Source organism: Anolis sagrei, chromosome 9 (genome assembly GCF_037176765.1).
Source record: "Anolis sagrei isolate rAnoSag1 chromosome 9, rAnoSag1.mat, whole genome shotgun sequence".
In the NCBI taxonomy this organism is placed as follows: domain Eukaryota; kingdom Metazoa; phylum Chordata; class Lepidosauria; order Squamata; family Dactyloidae; genus Anolis; species Anolis sagrei.
This window is the reverse complement of record NC_090029.1, coordinates 1,446,916-1,466,909: the sequence shown is the minus strand read 5'-3', so window position 1 is coordinate 1,466,909 and position 19,994 is coordinate 1,446,916. Positions and strand designations below refer to the sequence as shown.

Genomic DNA, 19,994 nt, shown 5'->3' with positions numbered 1-19,994 from the left:
TGCTGATGACAATGTCATCTGTGCACATTCAGAAGAAGACCTACAAGCCACTCTAAACACCTTCGCAGAAGCGTACAAGAAGCTCAGCCTGTCATTGACCATCGAGAAAACCAAAATGCACCAAAAGCAAGGTCACAACAAGATCTGTTATAGAACTCCAGTATGCTGATGACAACGTCGTCTGTGCACATTCAGAAGAAGACCTACAAGCCACTCTAAACACCTCTGCAGAAGCATACAAGAATCTCAACCTGTCATTGAATATGTGCCACAACCAAGGTCACAACATCTGTTAAAGAACTCCAGTATGCTGATGACAATGTCATCTGTGCGCATTCAGAAGAAGATCTACAAGCCACTTGAAACACCTTCGCAGAAGCATACTAGAATCACAACCTGTTATTGAACATCGACAAAACCAAAGTGCGCCAAAACCAAGGTCACAACATCTGTTATAGAACTCCAGTATGCTGATGACAACGTCGTCTGTGCGCATTCAGAAGAAGACCTACAAGCCACTCGAAACACGTTCGCAGAAGCATACGAGAATCTCAACCTGTCATTGAACATTGAGAAAACCAAAATGCACCAAAAGCAAGGTCACAACATCTGTTATAGAACTCCAGTATGCTGATGACAATGTCATCTGTGCACATCCAGACCTACAAGCCACTCGAAACACCTTTGCAGAAGCATACAAGAAGATCGGCCTGTCATTGAACATCGAGAAAACCAAAATGCGCCAAAACCAAGGTCACAACATCTGTTATAGAACTCCAGTATGCTGATGACAACGTCGTCTGTGCGCATTCAGAAGAAGATCTACAAGCCACTCTAAAGGAATGGAGGGAGGAGGCTCTTAATGCAGCACAAAACAAATGGTGGCCAACAGGACTCTGCGGCTTCCAAGTACCACGTTTCTTCCATTCTAAGATGCAAATAAACTATGGATAATGGGAAGCATGATGGGATAAACATGATATAAATAAACATGATGGGAAGCTTCCCACCAGAGTGGAAATCATCTCTCAGACAGATGGCAAGCTGTTTAACCCCAGCAGACTGAAAGCCGAACTCAAGGTTACAACAACATCTGTTATAGAACTCCAGTATGCTGATGACAACATCATCTGTGCGCATTCAGAAGGCCTACAAGCCACTCTAAACACCTTTGCAGAAGCATACGAAAAGCTCAGCCTGTCATCGAACATCGAGAAAACCAAAATGCGCCAAAAGCAAGATCACAACAACATCTGTTATAGAACTCCAGTATGCTGATGACGTCGTTTGTGCGCATTCAGAAGAAGACCTACAAGCCACTCTAAACACCTTCGCAGAAGCATACGAGAAGCTCGGCCTGTCATTGAACATCGAGAAAACCAAAGTGCGCCAAAACCAAGGTCACAACAACATCTGTTATAGAACTCCAGTATGCTGATGACAATGTCATCTGTGCGCATTCAGAAGAAGACCTACAAGCCACTCTAAACACCTTCGCAGAAGCATACAAGAATCTCAACCTGTCATTGAACATCGAGAAAACCAAAATGCACCAAAAGCAAGGTCATAACATCTGTTATAAAACTCCAGTATGCTGATGACGTCGTTTGTGCGCATTCAGAAGAAGACCTACAAGCCACTCTAAACACCTTCGCAGAAGCATACGAGAAGCTCGGCCTGTCATTGAACATCGAGAAAACCAAAGTGCGCCAAAACCAAGGTCACAACAACATCTGTTATAGAACTCCAGTATGCTGATGACAATGTCATCTGTGCGCATTCAGAAGAAGACCTACAAGCCACTCTAAACACCTTTGCAGAAGCATACAAGAATCTCAACCTGTCATTGAACATCGAGAAAACCAAAATGCACCAAAAGCAAGGTCACAACATCTGTTATAAAACTCCAGTATGCTGATGACAATGTCATCTGTGCACATTTAGAAGAAGACCTACAAGCCACTCTAAACACCTTCGCAGAAGCATACAAGAATCTCAACCTGTCATTGAACATCGAGAAAATCAAAGTGCGCCAAAACCAAGGTCACAACAACATCTGTTATAGAACTCCAGTATGCTGATGACAACGTCGTCTGTGCACATTCAGAAGAAGACCTACAAGCCACTCTAAAGGAACGGAGGGAGGAGGCTCTTAATGCAGCACAAAACAAATGGTGGCCAACAGGACTCTGCGGCTTCCAAGTACCACGTTTCTTCCATTCTAAGATGCAAATAATGGGAAGCATGATGGGATAAACATGATATAAATAAACATGATGGGAAGCTTCCCACCAGAGTGGAAATCATCTCTCAGACAGATGGCAAGCTGTTTAACCCCAGCAGACTGAAAGCCGAACTCAAGGTTACAACAACATCTGTTATAGAACTCCAGTATGCTGATGACAACATCATCTGTGCGCATTCAGAAGGCCTACAAGCCACTCTAAACACCTTTGCAGAAGCATACGAAAAGCTCAGCCTGTCATCGAACATCGAGAAAACCAAAATGCGCCAAAACCAAGGTCACAACATCTGTTATAGAACTCCAGTATGCTGATGACAACGTCGTTTGTGCGCATTCAGAAGACCTACAAGCCACTCTAAACACCTTCGCAGAAGCATACAAGAATTCTCAACCTGTCATTGAACATCGAGAAAACCAAAGTGCACCAAAACCAAGGTCACAACAACATCTATTATAGAACTCCAGTATGCTGATGACAACGTCGTCTGTGTACATTCAGAAGACCTACAAGCCACTCTAAACACCTTCACAGAAGCATACGAAAAGCTCAGCCTGTCACTGAACATCGAGAAAACCAAAATGCGCCAAAACCAAGGTCACAACATCTGTTATAGAACTCCAGTATGCTGATGACAACATCATCTGTGAGCATTCAGAAGACCTACAAGCCACTCGAAACACGTTCGCAGAAGCATACGAGAATCTCAACCTGTCATTGAACATCAAGAAAACCAAAATGTGCCAAAACCAAGGTCACAACATCTGTTATAGAACTCCAGTATGCTGATGACAACGTCGTCTGTGCACATTCAGAAGAAGACCTACAAGCCAATCGAAACACCTTTGCAGAAGCATACAAGAAGCTCGGCCTGCCTACAGACATCACATGCAACTCCTGGAATGATTCCATCAGCGCTGGTTCTGGAAAATCCTGCAAATCTCTTGGGAAGACAAGCGGACAAACGTCACCGTGCTAGAAGAAGCAAAGACCACCAGCACTGAAGCGATGGTCCTCCGCCACCAACTCCGCTGGACCGGCCACGTTGTCCGGATGCCTGACCACAGTCTCCCAAAGCAGTTGCTCTACTCCGAACTTAAGAACGGAAAACGGAATGTTGGAAAACAGAAAACAGAAGAAAGGAAGGAAGGCGAGAAGGAAAGGAAAAACGGAGGAAAGGAAAGAGGGAGAGAAGGAAAGAAAAGGAAGGAAAGAGGTAGAGCAGGAAGAAAGAGAGGGAAAGAAGGAAACAGAGAAGGAAAGAGAGAAGGAAGGATAGAAGCAAGAAGAGAAGGAAGGAAAGAGGTAGAGAAGGAAAGGAGAGAAGGAAAGAAGAAAAGGGAAGGAAGGAAAGAGGGAGTAAAGGAAGGAGAAAAAGAAGGAGAGAAAGAGGGAGGGGTGGTTGGCCACAGCAATGCGTGGCGGGTACAGCTAGTAATAATAATCTATATAAATAAAAATATAATGTTCGTTTGTGGGATGAACAGAACTCAAAAACCACTGGGCGAATCAACACCAAATTTGGACACAAGACACCTAACAACCCAATGTCTGTTCTTCACGCATAAAAACACTGAAAAACACAGCAGAAGGGACTTCAAAAGCCCCAAAAAGATAAATGACAATACAGAAAAAAGGGAAGAAAGAGGGAGGGGAGGGGAGAGAAAAAAGAAAGAAAGAAAAGAAAAGAAAGGAGGGGGGAAAGAAAGAAGGGAGAAGGAAGGAAGGAGAGAAAGAAGGAGGGAAAGAAAAGGGGGGAATGAAAGTTAGAGAAAGAAGGCAGGAGAGAAGGAAAGAAAAAAGGGAAAGAAGGAAGGAAAGAGGGAGCGAAGGTAGGGGGAAGATATAGAGAAAGAGGGAGGGAAGGAAAGAAGGAAAGAGAAAACGAAGAAAAGAGAAAAAGAGGGAGGGAAAGAAAGAAAGAAGGAAAAGGAGATGGAAGCATGGAAGCAAAGAGAGAAGGAAGGAAGGAAGGAAGGAAGGAAGGAAGGAAGGAAGGACGGAAGGAGGTAGAGAAGGAAGAAAGGAGAGAAAGAGGGAGGGAAAGAAAGAAGGAAAGGGAGAAGGAAGGAAGGAAGGAAGGAGGTAGAGAAGGAAGGAAGGAGAGAAAGAAGGAGGGAAAGAAAAAGGGGGAAAGAAAGTTAGAGAAAGAAGGCAGGAGAGAAGGAAAGAAAAAAGGGAAAGAAGGAAGGAAAGAGGGAGCGAAGGTAGGGGGAAGATATAGAGAAAGAGGGAGGGAAGGAAAGAAGGAAAGAGAGAACGAAGAAAAGAGAGAAAGAGGGAGGGAAAGAAAGAAAGAAGGAAAAGGAGATGGAAGCATGGAAGCAAAGAGAGAAGGAAGGAAGGAAGGAAGCAAGGAAGGAAGGAAGGAAGGAAGGAAGGAGGTAGAGAAGGAAGAAAGGAGAGAAAGAGGGAGGGAAAGAAAGAAGGAAAGGGAGAAGGAAGGAAGGAAGGAAGGAAGGAAGGAGGTAGAGAAGGAAGGAAGGAGAGAAAGAAGGAGGGAAAGAAAAAGGGGGAAAGAAAGTTAGAGAAAGAAGGCAGGAGAGAAGGAAAGAAAAAAGGGAAAGAAGGAAGGAAAGAGGGTGCGAAGGTAGGGGGAAGATATAGAGAAAGGGTGGGAAGGAAAGAAGGAAAGAGAAGGATGAAAAGAGAGAAAGAGGGAGGGAAAGAAAGAAGGAAAAGGAGAAGGAAGCATGGAAGCAAAGAGAGAAGTAAGGAAGGAAGGAAGGAAGGAAGGAAGGAAGGAGGTAGAGAAGGAAGAAAGGAGAGAAAGAGGGAGGGAAAGAAAGAAGGAAAGGGAGAAGGAAGGAAGGAGGTAGAGAAGGAAGGAAGGAGAGAAAGAAGGAGGGAAAGAAAAAGGGGGAAGGAAAGTTAGAAAAAGAAGGCAGGAGAGAAGGAAAGAAAAAAGGGAAAGAAGGAAGGAAAGAGGGAGCGAAGGTAGGGGGGAAGATATAGAGAAAGGGTGGGAAGGAAAGAAGGAAAGAGAAGGATGAAAAGAGAGAAAGAGGGAGGGAAAGAAAGAAGGAAAGGGAGAAGGAAGCATGGAAGCAAAGAGAGAAGGAAGGAAGGAAGGAAGGAAGGAAGGAAGGAAGGAAGGAAGGAAGGAGGTAGAGAAGGAAGAAAGGAGAGAAAGAGGGAGGGAAAGAAAGAAGGAAAGGGAGAAGGAAGCATGGAAGCAAAGAGAGAAGGAAGGAAGGAGGTAGAGAAGGAAGGAAGGAGAGAAAGAGGGAGGGAAAGAAAAAGGGGGAAGGAAAGTTAAAGAAAAAAGGCAGGAGAGAAGGAAAGAAAAAAGGGAAGGAAGGAAGGAAGGAAGGAAGGAAGGAAGGAAGGAAGGAAGGAAGGAAGGAAGGAAGGAAGGAAAGAGGGAGCGAAGGTAGGGGGGAAGATGTAGAGAAAGGGAGGGAAGGAAAGAAGGAAAGAGAGAAGGAAGAAAAAAGAGACAACAGAAGAGAAAGAAAAAGGGGGGAAGGAATGACAGTTAGAAAAGGAAGGAGAAAAGGAAAGATGGGAAGGAAAGAAGGAAGGAAGGAAGGAAGGAGTGAAGGAAGAGGGAAAGGAGAGAAAGAGGGAAGATTGGCCATAGCAATGCGTGGCGGGTACAGCTAGTAGAACCATTAAATGTTAGAGCTGGAAGAGACCGTATGGGCCATCTCCCATGCAGGAAATCACTCTCAAAGCATTCCTGACAGATGGCCGTTCAGCTTCTGTTTTAAAACTTCCAGAGAAGGAGCCTCCAGTAGAGTCCAAGGCAGAGGGTTCTGCTGCTGAACAGGGCGACCTACTGGCCACGGACCCCGAGGGCAAGGTGACTTACTGGGCGGTGGGCCGGGTCCACTGGGTCCTCCTGGAGTCGTGGTTGACGTAGTAGGTCCTTCCCAGGACGTCCTGGCGCTCCTCCCACCCGTCCGGCAGCGAGGACTCTGGCTCCGGCAAAGGGCGAGGGCCGCTCCCTGGTTGGTCCAGCACGATCCAGCCAGGCTGCAGACACAAGCAGGACAGACACCAAAGATGGGGTGGGCAAGGGCATCCGGGAAACGTGGAGGGACGGTTAAGGCTAGCGCAATGCAGTGGACGCCAGTGTTTCTCAACCTGGGGGTCGGGACCCCTGGGGGGGTCGCGAGGGGGTGTCAGAGGGGTAACCAAAGACCATTAGAAAACACAGTATATTATGTCAGTCATGGGGGTTCTGTGTAGGAAGTTTGGCCACATTGTCTCATTGGTGGGCTTCAGAATGCTCTTTGATTGCAGGTGAACTATAAATCCCAGCAACTCCAACTCCCACATGTCAAGGTCTATTTCCCCCAAACTCCACCAGTGTTCTCATTTGGACAATAGGATATTTGTGCCAAGTTTGGTACAGTTACATCAGTGGTTCTCAACCTTCCTAATGCCATGACCCCTGAATCCAGTCCCCCATGTGGTGGTGACCCCCAACCATCACATTGTTTTCGTTGCTACTTCATCACAGTCATTTTACTACTGTTATAAGTCATAATGTAAATATCAGATATGCAAGATGTATTTCCATTCACTGGACCAAACTGGGCACAAATACCCAATGCACCCACATGTAAATGCTAGTGGGGTTGGGGGAGGATTGATTTCGTCACCTGGGAGTTGTAGTTTCTGGGATGTATAGTTCACCTATAATCAAAGAGCATTCTGAACTCCACCAGCGATGGATTTGAACCTAATTTGCCACCCAGAACTCCTATGTCCAATGGAAAACACTTGAAGGGTTTGGTGGGCATTGACCTTGAGTTTGGGAGTTGTAGTTCACCTATATCCAGAGAGCACTGTGGACACACGCAATGGTGGATCTGGACCAAACTTGGCACAAATACTCAATATGCGCAAATGTGAACCCTGGTGGAGCCTGGGGAAAATAGACCTTGACTTTTGGGAGTTTTAGTTGCTGGGATTTATAGTTCACTACAATAAAAGAATATTCTGAACTCCACCAACGATAGAATTGGATCAGACTTCCAACATGGAATCCCCATGACCATCAGAAAATACAGTGTTTTCTGATGGTCTTTGGTGATCCCTCTGACACCCCTTCGCGACCCCCTCAGGAGTCCCGCCCCCCAGGTTGAGAAACACTGAGTTACATCATTGTTTGAGTCCACAGTGCTCTCTGGATGTAGGTGAACTACAGCTTCCAAACTCAAGGTCAATGCTCACCAAACCCTTCTAGTATTTTCTGTTGGTCATGAGAGTTATCTGTGCCAAGTTTGGTTCAATTGTATCGTTGGTGGAGTTCAGAGTGCTCTTTTAATTTAAACGAACCATAAATCCCAGCAACTACAACTCCCAAATTACAAAATCAATCTTCCCCCAACCCCACCAGTATTCAGATTTGGGTGTATTGGGTATTTGTGCCAAATTTCATCCAGTGAATGAAAATACATCCTAACTATCAGATATTTACATTATGATTCATAACTTCAGCAAAAGTACAGTTATGAAGTCCCAACAAAAATAATGGTTCAATTCCACCATTGGTGGAGTTCAGAATGCTCTTTGATTGTAGGTCCACTATACATCCCAGTAACTACAATTCGCATATGTCAAGGTCTATTTTCCCCCAAGAGCGCCCCCTTGGCAAAATTAACTATACCGTGGGTGCTTACTGTGCGTAATGGTTGAGCCGCCCCTGCCTCTAGGGCAGTGTTTCTCAACCCTCCTAATGCAGTTCCTCATGTGGTGGTGACCCACAACCACAAAATTATTTTCATTGCTACTTCATAACTGTCATTTTGCTACTGTTATGAATCGTAATGTAAATATCGGATATGCAGAATGTATTTTACCATGATCAACAGAAAATACTGGAAGGATTTGGTGGGCATTGACCTTGAGTTTGGGAGTTGTAGTTCACCTACATCCAGAAAGCACTGTGGACTCAAAACAACGATGGATCTGGACCAAACCTGGTACAAATACTCAATATGCCCAAATGTGAACACTGGGGGAATTTGGGCAAAAACAGACCTTGACATTTGGGAGTTGTAGTTGCTGGGATTTATAGTTCACCTACAATCAGAGCATTCTGAACCCCACCAATGATGGAATTGGGCCAAACTTGGCACACAGAACTCCCCTGACCAACAGAAAATACTGGAAGGGTTTGGTGGGCATTGACTTTGAGTTTGGGAGTTGTAGTTCACCTACATCCAGAGAGCACTGTGGACTCAAACAACGATGGATCTGGACCAAACTTGGCACTGATACTCAACATGCTCAAATTTGAACACTGGGGGAATTTGGGGAAAATAGACCTTGACATTTGGGAGTTGTAGTTGCTGGGATTTATAGTTCACCTACAATTAAAGAGCACTCTAAACTCTACCAACAATGGAATTGAACCAAACTTGGCAGACAGATTGGAAAGGTTTGGTGGGCATTGACCTTGAGTTTGGAAGTTGTAGTTCACCTACATCCAGAGAGCACTGTGGACTCAAACAACGATGGATCTGGACCAAACTTGGCACGAATACTCAACATGCCCAAATGTGAACACTGGGGGAATTTGGGGGAAATAGACCTTGACATTTGGGAGTTGTAGTTGCTGGGATTTATAGTTCACCTACAATCCAAGAGTATTCTGAACTCCACCAATGATGGAATTGAACCAAACGTGGCACACAGGATTCCCATGACCAACAGAAACACTAGAAGGGTTTGGTGGGCATTGACCTTGAGTTTTGGAGTTGTAGTTCACCTACATCCAGAGAGCACTGCGGACTCAAACAACGATGGATCTGGACCAAATTTGGCACGAAGACTCAACATGCCCAAATGTGAACACTGGTGGAGTTTGGGGAAAAATAGAATCTTGACATTTGGGAGTTGTAGTTGCTGGGATTTATAGTTCACCTACAATCAAAGAACAGTCTGTGCCCCACCAATGATAGAATTGGGCCATACTTCTAACACAGAACCCCCATGACCAACAGACAATATAGTCATTGGCGACCCCTCTGACACCCCCTCACGACCCGCCCAGGGGTCCCGACCCCCAGGTTGAGTAACACTGCTCTAGGGTTTCCCTTTTGGAAAATGGCCAGGAAAGGAGCCCCCTCCCTGCTCCCAGGCTCACCTCGGGCTCTTCGGCCTGCTCCGCCCCTTCTTCTTCCGGCCCGTTGGGTTGAGGCAGGTAAGTCATTTTCAACCGGAGGTGCCCCTTCACACGGGACTTGTGGCTGCAACACAAACACAACACTGAATGGAAGAGCTTCATCTCAAGAGGATCCATGTTGGTACTCCTCGCTGTCTTTAAAGGGGGAAAAAGATCCTAGAATCCTAGAGTTGGGAGAGACCTCCTGGGCCATCATCCAGTCCAACCCCATTCTGCCAAGAAGCAGGAATATTGCATTCAAAGCACCCCTGACAGATGGCCATCCAGCCTCTGTTGAAAAGCTTCCAAAGAAGGAGCCTCCACCACGCTCCCTCCGGGGCAGAGAGTTCCACTGCTGAACGGCTCTCACAGTCAGGAAGTTCTTAAAATCCTAGAATCAAAGAGTTGGAAGAGACCTCGTGGGCCATCCATTCCACCCCCATCCTGCCAAGAAGCAGGAATATTGCATTCAGATCACCCCTGACAGATGGCCATCCAGCATCTGTTCAAAAGCTTCCAAAGAAGGAGCCTCCACCACACTCCAGGGCAGAGAGTTCCACTGCTGAACGGCTCTCAGGAAGTTCTTAAAATCCTAGAATCAAAGAGTTGGAAGAGACCTCGTGGGCCATCCATTCCAACCCCATCCTGCCAAGAAGCAGGAATATTGCATTCAGATCACCCCTGACAGATGGCCATCCAGCCTCTGTTTAAAAGCTTCCACAGAAGGAGCCTCCACCACACTCCGGGTCAGAGAGTTCCACTGCTGAACGGCTCTCACAGTCAGGAAGTTCTTAAAATCCTAGAATCAAAGAGTTGGAAGAGACCTCGTGGGCCATCCATTCCACCCCCATCCTGCCAAGAAGCAGGAATATTGCATTCAGATCACCCCTGACAGATGGCCATCCAGCATCTGTTCAAAAGCTTCCAAAGAAGGAGCCTCCACCACACTCCAGGGCAGAGAGTTCCACTGCTGAACGGCTCTCAGGAAGTTCTTAAAATCCTAGAATCAAAGAGTTGGAAGAGACCTCGTGGGCCATCCATTCCAACCCCATCCTGCCAAGAAGCAGGAATATTGCATTCAGATCACCCCTGACAGATGGCCATCCAGCCTCTGTTCAAAAGCTTCCAAAGCCTCCACCACACTCCGGGGCAGTGTTCCACTGCTGAATGGCTCTCACAGTCAGGAAGTCCTTCCTCATGTTCACGTGGAATCTCCTCTCTTGTAGTTTGAAGCCATTGTTCCGCGTCCTAGTCTCCAAAGAAGCGGAAAACAAGCTTGCTCCCTCCTCCCTGTGGCTTCCTCTCACATATTGATACATGGCCCTCATCATATCTCCTCTCGACCTTCTCTTCTTCAGGCTAAACATGCCCAGCTCCTTAAGCCGCTCCTCAGAGGGCTTGTTCTCCAGACCCTTGACCATTTTGGTCACCCTCTTCCTCTGGACACATTCCATCTTGTCAATATCTCTCTTGAATTAATACATTTAGATACACACACAAAAGGCAGAAAATAGGGTGAGTTTGAAGGAGAGCCATACAAAGAAGGAGGACATGAAATAGATCTCCTTTCCCTCCTCCCCTCCCCTTTGACTGGAAAAGAAAACACACTGTTTAGGGAGGGGAAGAGGAGAAAAAAATATATATTGCAAGCAACAGAGATTCAAAGCAGCCGACATTCAAGGGCTTACTGACCTCCTTGGATGAAGGAGGAAGTCCTTAAAGGTGTACGGTCTCTCTCTGGAGGGGTCCTCCGTCTGGAAGGAAAGGAAGAGGGATTATCCTGGGGAAAACTCAAAACGCATCCTGAGGAGAGTGAGTAGGCCGAAACCCGTTAAGAGTTAGTAGGCCAAAGCTAGTGCCATCCTGAGAATAGTGAGTAGGCCGCAGCCTGTTAAGAGTCAGTGGGTGAAAGCTAGTGTCATCCTGAGGAGAGTAAGTAGGCCGAAGCCTGTTAAGAGTCAGTGGGTGAAAGCTAGTGTCATCCTGAGGAGAGTAAGTAGGCCGAAGCCTGTTAGGGTTAGTGGGCCAAAGCTAGTGTCATCCTGAGGAGAGTAAGTAGGCCGAAGCCTGTTAGGGTTAGTGGGCCAAAGCTAGTGTCGTCCTGAGGAGAGTGAGTAGGCCAAAGCCTGTTAGTGAGCCAAAGCTAGTGTCATCCTGAGGAGAGTGAGTAGGTCAAAAGTGCTGCCATCCTGAAGAGAGTGAGTAAGCTGAAGATTGTTAGGGTTAGTAGGCTAAAGCTAGTGTCGTCCTGAAGAGAGTGAGTAAGCCGAAGCCTGTTAGGGTTAGTGGGTCAAAGCTAGTGTCATCCTGAGGAGAGTGAATACGACGAAGCCTGTTAGTGTTAGTGGACAAAAGTTAGTGTTGTCCTCAGGAGTGTGAGTAGGCCGAAGCCTGTTAAGAGTCAGTGGACCAAAGTTAGTGTTGTTCTGAAGAGAATTTGTAGGTCAAAGCCTTTTAAGAGTTAGTGGACCAAAGTTAGTGTTGTCTTGAGGAGTGTGAGTAGGCCGAAGCCTGTTAGAGTAAGTGGACCAAAGCTAATGTTGTCCTGAAGAGAATGAGTAGGTCAAAGCCTGCTAGAGTTCGTGGGCCAAAGCTAGTGTCATCCTGAGGAGGGTGAGTAGGCCGAAGCCTGTTAGAGTCAGTGGACCAAAGTTAGTGTTGTTCTGAAGAGAATTTGTAGGTCAAAGCCTTTTAAGAGTTAGTGGACCAAAGTTAGTGTTGTCCTGGAGAGAGTGAGTAGGTCAAAGCCTGTTAGCGTCAGTGGACCAAAGCTAGTGTCGTCCTGGAGAGAGTGAGTAGGTCAAAGCCTGTTAAGAGTCAGTGGACCAAAGCTAGTGTCGTCCAGGAGAGAGTGAGTAGGTCAAAGCCTGTTAGAGTCAGTGGACCAAAGCTAGTGTCGTCCTGGAGAGAGTGAGTAGGTCAAAGCCTGTTAGAGTCAGTGGACCAAAGCTAGTGTCGTCCTGGAGAGAGTGAGTAGGTCAAAGCCTGTTAGAGTCAGTGGACCAAAGCTAGTGTCGTCCTGGAGAGAGTGAGTAGGTCAAAGCCTGTTAAGAGTCAGTGGACCAAAGCTAGTGTCGTCCTGGAGAGAGTGAGTAGGTCAAAGCCTGTTAAGAGTCAGTGGACCAAAGCTAGTGTCGTCCTGGAGAGAGTGAGTAGGTCAAAGCCTGTTAGAGTCAGTGGACCAAAGCTAGTGTCGACCTGTAGAGAGTGAGTAGGTCAAAGCCTGTTAGAGTCAGTGGACCAAAGCTAGTGTCGTCCAGGAGAGAGTGAGTAGGTCAAAGCCTGTTAGAGTCAGTGGACCAAAGCTAGTGTCGTCCTGGAGAGAGTGAGTAGGTCAAAGCCTGTTAAGAGTCAGTGGACCAAAGCTAGTGTCGTCCTGGAGAGAGTGAGTAGGTCAAAGCCTGTTAAGAGTCAGTGGACCAAAGCTAGTGTCGTCCTGGAGAGAGTGAGTAGGTCAAAGCCTGTTAGAGTCAGTGGACCAAAGCTAGTGTCGTCCTGGAGAGAGTGAGTAGGTCAAAGCCTGTTAAGAGTCAGTGGACCAAAGCTAGTGTCGTCCTGGAGAGAGTGAGTAGGTCAAAGCCTGTAAGAGTCAGTGGACCAAAGCTAGTGTCGTCCTGGAGAGAGTGAGTAGGTCAAAGCCTGTTAGAGTCAGTGGACCAAAGCTAGTGTTGTCCTGGAGAGAGTGAGTAGGTCAAAGCCTGTTAGAGTCAGTGGACCAAAGCTAGTGTTGTCCTGGAGAGAGTGAGTAGGTCAAAGCCTGTAAGAGTCAGTGGACCAAAGCTAGTGTCGTCCTGGAGAGAGTGAGTAGGTCAAAGCCTGTTAGAGTTCGTGGGCCAAAGCTAGTGTTGTCCTGGAGAGAGTGAGTAGGTCAAAGCCTGTAAGAGTCAGTGGACCAAAGCTAGTGTTGTCCTGGAGAGAGTGAGTAGGTCAAAGCCTGTTAGAGTTCGTGGGCCAAAGCTAGTGTTGTCCTGGAGAGAGTGAGTAGGTCAAAGCCTGTAAGAGTCAGTGGACCAAAGCTAGTGTCGTCCTGGAGAGAGTGAGTAGGTCAAAGCCTGTTAGAGTCAGTGGACCAAAGCTAGTGTTGTCCTGGAGAGAGTGAGTAGGTCAAAGCCTGTTAGAGTCAGTGGACCAAAGCTAGTGTTGTCCTGGAGAGAGTGAGTAGGTCAAAGCCTGTAAGAGTCAGTGGACCAAAGCTAGTGTCGTCCTGGAGAGAGTGAGTAGGTCAAAGCCTGTTAGAGTCAGTGGACCAAAGCTAGTGTCGTCCTGGAGAGAGTGAGTAGGTCAAAGCCTGTTAGAGTCAGTGGACCAAAGCTAGTGTCGTCCTGGAGAGAGTGAGTAGGTCAAAGCCTGTTAGAGTCAGTGGACCAAAGCTAGTGTTGTCCTGGAGAGAGTGAGTAGGTCAAAGCCTGTTAGAGTCAGTGGACCAAAGCTAGTGTTGTCCTGGAGAGAGTGAGTAGGTCAAAGCCTGTTAGAGTCAGTGGACCAAAGCTAGTGTCGTCCTGGAGAGAGTGAGTAGGTCAAAGCCTGTTAGAGTCAGTGGACCAAAGCTAGTGTTGTCCTGGAGAGAGTGAGTAGGTCAAAGCCTGTTAGAGTCAGTGGACCAAAGCTAGTGTTGTCCTGGAGAGAGTGAGTAGGTCAAAGCCTGTTAGAGTCAGTGGACCAAAGCTAGTGTCGTCCTGGAGAGAGTGAGTAGGTCAAAGCCTGTTAGAGTTAGTGGACCAAAGCTAGTGTCGTCCTGTAGAGAGTGAGTAGGTCAAAGCCTGTTAGAGTCAGTGGACCAAAGCTAGTGTTAAGGGGACCCCACACAAACGCACACCAAAAAGGGGTTTTACATAAATACAAACCGGCAGGTGGCTGAGCGGCACATCTACCTGGCCAAGGAAGTCATCTCTGGTCTAGGAAAGGAAAAGAGATTGGTATATTGTTGTTGTTGTTCTTGTTGTTGTTATATGTCTTGTTGTTATTTTGGCTTCACGCACCACCTCGTGGTGTTAGTTCCACAAGTGAAATCAGTTTATACTATCATTTAAAAGACGCATGGGCCAACTTGGGCCTTCCCTCCAGGTGTTTTGGACTCCAACTCCCACAATTCCTAACAGCCTACCACAGTGTTTCTCAACCCTGAGGGGGTCGCGAGGGGGTGACAGAGGGGTCGCCAAAGACCATCAGAAAACACTGTATTTTCTGATGGTCATGGGGATTCCATGTGGGAAGTTTGAGCCAATTCTATCGTTGGTGGAGTTCACAATGTTCTTTGATTGTAATGAACTATAAACCCCAGCAACTACAACTCCCAAATGTCAAGATCTATTTTCCCCAGACTCCACCAGTGTTCACATTTGGGCATATTGAGTATTTGTGCCAAGTTTGGTCCAGATTCACCATTGTATGAGTCCACAGTACTCTCTGGATATAGGTGAACTACAACTCCCAAACTCAAGGTCAATGCCCATCAAACCCTTCTATTGTTTTCCATTGGTCATGGGAGCCAAGTTTGGTTCAAATCCATCGCTGGTGGAGTTCAGAATGCTCTTTGATTATAAGTGAACTATAAATCCCAGCAATTACAACTCCCAAATTACAAAATCAATCCTCCCCCAACCCTGCTAGAATTGGTTGTTGTTGTTATTTACTACTTTGGCTCCCCAGTGTTGCCTGGGTTATCTGAAAAAGTCATTTTTTAAATTGTCCATAATGCATAAGGTTGTGGGAGAACTACAACTCCCATCATGCCAGGTTAACCTTGAGAAATTCCATCAATGCTTAAAGTTTGTTATGTTGGGCAAGTCTGCTCTGGATGCCTCATTGGTGGAGTTCAGTTTTCTCTCTGGCTGTAGAGTAAACTACAACTCCCGCTATGGTGAGTCAGGCCTCTCAAACCGCTCCACTAGGTTGAGTTAGTCATGGGGGTTCTGTGTGCCAAGTTTGGACCAAGTCCATCATTAGTGTAGGTCACAGTTTCTCTGGTTGTGGGTGAACTACAACTCCCAGAAAGGAAGGTCAGTTTGCCGCCAAACCCCTCCAGTAATCAAATTTCAGCATATCATGTATGCTTGCCAAGTTTGGCCCAGATCCATTGGTGTTTGGGTTCACAGGGCTCTCTGGATGTAGGTGAACTACAACTCCCCCAAATCAAGGTGAATTTCCCCCAAAGACCACCAGTCTTTGTTGCTGGTCATGGGGGCTCTGTGTGCCAAGTTTGGTTCAATTCCATCTTTGGTGGAGTTCAGAGTGCTCATTGATTGCTGATGAACTATAAATCCCAGTACCTACAACTTCAAAATATCCAGGCCAATTCCCACCAAAACCCACCAGTACTCTAATTGGGGCATAACGGGTATGCATGCCAAATTGTTTGGGTTTATAGTGCGCTCTGGGAGAACTACAACTCATAGAATCCTAGAGATGGGAGAGACCTCCTGGGCCATCTAGTCCAACCCCATTCTGCCAAGAAGCAGGAATATTGCATTCAAAGCACCCCTGACAGATGGCCAGCCAGCCTCTGTTTAAAAGCTTCCAAAGAAGGAGCCTCCACCACACTCTGGGGCAGAGAGTTCCACCGCTGAACAGTTCTCACAGTCAGGAAGTTCTTCCTCATGTTCAGATGGAATCTCCTCTCTTGTAGTTTGAAGCCATGGTTCCCTTGCGTCCTAGTCTCCAAGGAAGCAGAAAACAAGCTTGCTCCCTCCTCCTCCCTGTGGCTCCCTCTCACATATTTATACATGGCCATCATCATGTCTCCTCTCAGCCTTCTCTTCTTCAGGCTAAAAATGCCCAGCTCCTTAAGCCGCTCCTCATAGGGCTTGTTCTCCAGACCCCTGATCTGCACCCTCCTCCCTGTGGCTCCCTCTCACGTATTTATACATGGCCTTCATCATGTCTCCTCTCAGCCTTCTCTCCTTCAGGCTAAACATGCCCAGCTCCTTAAGCCACTCCTCATAGGGCTTGTTGTCCAGACCCTCCTTTAAATCCTTCTGAGTCTTTGATTCTAGGATTCTCTGATGAGTCTGAGTTGTGCGAAGTCCCTCCCGAAGCCTGGGAGCCTGGGGTGGGATCCGGTTCCGCGCCCCCTCCTTGGCCCAGATAGCTGGCATTACTCAACGCGACTCTAATATCACCTTGTTAAATTTGAACCGAGGCTCGGCATAGCGTTATCCGAGGCCAGACGAGCTGGAGTCAAGGAAGTATTTCCAGGGCCGTTGATCTCAAACCGAATCACAATGCAGAACTATAATTAGAGATGGCACGGATGTGTAAACAGAATTAGTGAAGGGAAGGCAGACCCCAAACGGTGGCTGCGGGGGACTTCCGGCACGGCTTGAAACGCGTTGTTTCTGTGCAGATACCAAGGCCTCACCCCAGTACGTAAACAGCCAACACGTTCCCTGCTTTAGAGAGGTCCCATGCGCGGTAAACAAGCGACAGCGAATCCTATTTGAGCATGGCACTTTCTCTGAAAGGCGGGAGAGCACAAACAGCTCCATCTCTCTGCCGGTGGAGTCGTTTTTGCAAAAGGCCGGAGCCGTGTTTCTCTGGAGCAGTGGTTCTCAACTTGTGGGTCCCCGGTGCCTTGGCCTACAACTTCCAGAAATCCCAGGCAGAAATCCCAGGAAGCATTGGTGGAGTTCAGAATGCTCTTTGATTGTATGTGAACTATAAAATCCACAAGAAGCATGTGGACAATTTCAACAGAAAGGAGGAGACCATGAAAATGAACAAAATCTGGCTACCAGTATTTAAAAACTCTAAAATTACAATTAAATTAAAATTAAAGCTGAGTGGCACAACCTGGGGATCACAACCAGACACAGTGAAGACATCTGCCCTTGCGGTATGCTACTCTGCTGCTGAGTACGCATGCCCAGTGTGGAACACATCTCACCACGCTAAAACAGTGGATGTGGCACTTAATGAGACATGCCGCATTATCACGGGGTGTCTGCGCCCTACATCACTGGAGAAGTTACACTGCTTAGCCGGTATCGCACCACCTGACATCCGCCGGGAAGTGGCAGCCAAGAGTGAAAGGACCAAGGCAGAGACATCTCCAGATCATCCCCTGTTTGGGTATCAGCCAGCACGTCAACGACTGAAATCTAGAAATAGTTTCCTAAGATCTACAGAGACACTCGCTGGAACACCTCAGTAAGCGAGAGTCCAAAAGTGGCAGGGGGGAGCAGCCAATAGTGAAAGGAACAAGGCAGAGACATCTCCAGCTCATCCCCTGTTTGGGTATCAGCCAGCACGTCAACGACTCAAATCAAGAAATAGTTTTCTAAGATCTACAGAGACATTTGCTGGAACACCCCAGCAAGCGAGAGTCCAAAAGTGGCAGGCTCAAACCCAGAACTGATCCCAAATGAGAGACTCCCCCCTGGGCATACAGAGGACTGGGCGACTAGGAAGGCGCTGAACAGACTGCACTCTGTCCCCACAAGATGCAGAGCCAACCTCAAGAAATGGGGCCACAAAGTGGAATCCTTGACATGCGAGTGCGGAGTAGAGCCAACCACTGACCACCTGCTGCAATGCACCCTGAGCCCAGCCACATGATGCACAAGGGAGGACCTCATTGCGGCAACACCAGAGGCACTCCAAGGGCCCAGAGACTGGTCAAAGGACATTTAATCCACTACCAAACCCACAAATTTTGTATTTTGTCTGTTTGTTTGCTTTGTTCTGTTAGAAATGTAATATAATTTGAGTGGTTGTCCTGACACGACAAATAAATAGCTGTTAGTCAGTTCTTGTGGGTTTTTTCGGGCTATATGGCTATATGGCTTCTGCCAACCTAGCAGTTCGAAAACATGCAAATGTGAGTAGATCAATAGGTACCGCTCCGGCGGGAAGGTAACGGCGCTTCATGCAGTCATGCCAGCCACATGACCTTGGAGGTGTCTACAGACAACGCTGGCTCTTTGGCTTAGAAATGGAGATGAGCACCACACCCCAGAGTCAGACATGACTGGACTTAATATCAGGGGACTACCTTTACCTTTACATTTACCCTTTTATGGCCATGTTCCAGAGGCATTTCTTCTGACGTTTCGCCTGCATCTATGGCAAGCATCCCCAGACCTCACTACCTCTGAGGATGCTTGCCATAGATGCAGGCGAAACGTCAGGAGAAATGCTTCTAGAACATGGCCACAGAGCCTGAAAAAACCTACAACAACCCATTCACACCTAGTTCCAACAGACAAGAGTCCTTTGTCCCACCCTGGTCATTCCACAGATATATAAACCCATTGTCCTAATTCCAACAGACCTCACTACCTCTGAGGATGCTTGCCATAGATGCAGGCGAAACGTCAGGAGAGAATGCCTCTAGAACATGGCCACAGAGCCCGAAAAAACCTACAACAACCCATTCACACCTAGTTCCAACAGACAAGAGTCCTTTGTCCCACCCTGGTCATTCCACAGATATATAAACCCATTGTCCTAATTCCAACAGACCTCACCACCTCTGAGGATGCTTGCCATAGATGCAGGCGAAACGTCAGGAGAAATGCTTCTAGAACATGGCCCTATAGCCCGAAAAAACCTACAACAACCCATTCACACCTAGTTCCAACAGACAAGAGTCCTTTGTCCCACCCTGGTCATTCCACAGATATATAAACCCATTGTCCTAATTCCAACAGACCTCACTACCTCTGAGGATGCTTGCCATAGATGCAGGCGAAACGTCAGGAGAGAATGCCTCTAGAACATGGCCACAGAGCCCGAAAAAACCTACAACAACCCATTCACACCTAGTTCCAACAGACAAGAGTCCTTTGTCCCACCCTGGTCATTCCACAGATATATAAACCCATTGTCCTAATTCCAACAGACCTCACCACCTCTGAGGATGCTTGCCATAGATGCAGGCGAAACGTCAGGAGAAATGCTTCTAGAACATGGCCCTATAGCCCGAAAAAACCTACAACAACCCATTCACACCTAGTTCCAACAGACAAGAGTCCTTTGTCCCACCCTGGTCATTCCACAGATATATAAACCCATTGTCTTAATTCCAACAGACTTCACCACCTCTGAGGATGCTTGCCATATGTGCAGGCGAAACGTCAGGAGAGAATGCCTCTAGAACATGGCCACAGAGCCCGAAAAAACCTACAACAACCCATTCACACCTAGTTCCAACAGACAAGAGTCCTTTGTCCCACCCTGGTCATTCCACAGATATATAAACCCATTGTCCTAATTCCAACAGACCTCACCACCTCTGAGGATGCTTGCCATAGATGCAGGCGAAACGTCAGGAGAGAATGCCTCTAGAACATGGCCACAGAGCCCGAAAAAACCTACAACAACCCATTCACACCTAGTTCCAACAGACAAGAGTCCTTTGTCCCACCCTGGTCATTCCACAGATATATAAACCCATTGTCCTAATTCCAACAGACCTCACCACCTCTGAGGATGCTTGCCATAGATGCAGGCGAAACGTCAGGAGAAATGCTTCTAGAACATGGCCCTATAGCCCGAAAAAACCTACAACAACCCATTCACACCTAGTTCCAACAGACAAGAGTCCTTTGTCCCACCCTGGTCATTCCACAGATATATAAACCCATTGTCTTAATTCCAACAGACTTCACCACCTCTGAGGATGCTTGCCATAT

General features: G+C 47.1%; 1 protein-coding gene across 2 annotated transcripts in view; it reads right to left on the bottom strand.

Moving 5' to 3' along the window:
* The window catches only part of NEDD4 (NEDD4 E3 ubiquitin protein ligase), an 81,264-nt gene that overhangs the window by 26,340 nt on the left and 34,930 nt on the right, over nt 1-19,994 (bottom strand). For both annotated transcript variants that reach the window (XM_067471205.1, XM_067471204.1), the window contains 4 exons: nt 14,208-14,258; nt 11,056-11,117; nt 9,346-9,448; nt 6,058-6,221 (listed from right to left, as the gene is read on the bottom strand). In XM_067471205.1, the coding sequence (XP_067327306.1) occupies nt 6,058-6,221; nt 9,346-9,448; nt 11,056-11,117; nt 14,208-14,258 (380 nt within the window). The remainder of the gene's footprint in view (nt 1-6,057; nt 6,222-9,345; nt 9,449-11,055; nt 11,118-14,207; nt 14,259-19,994) is intronic.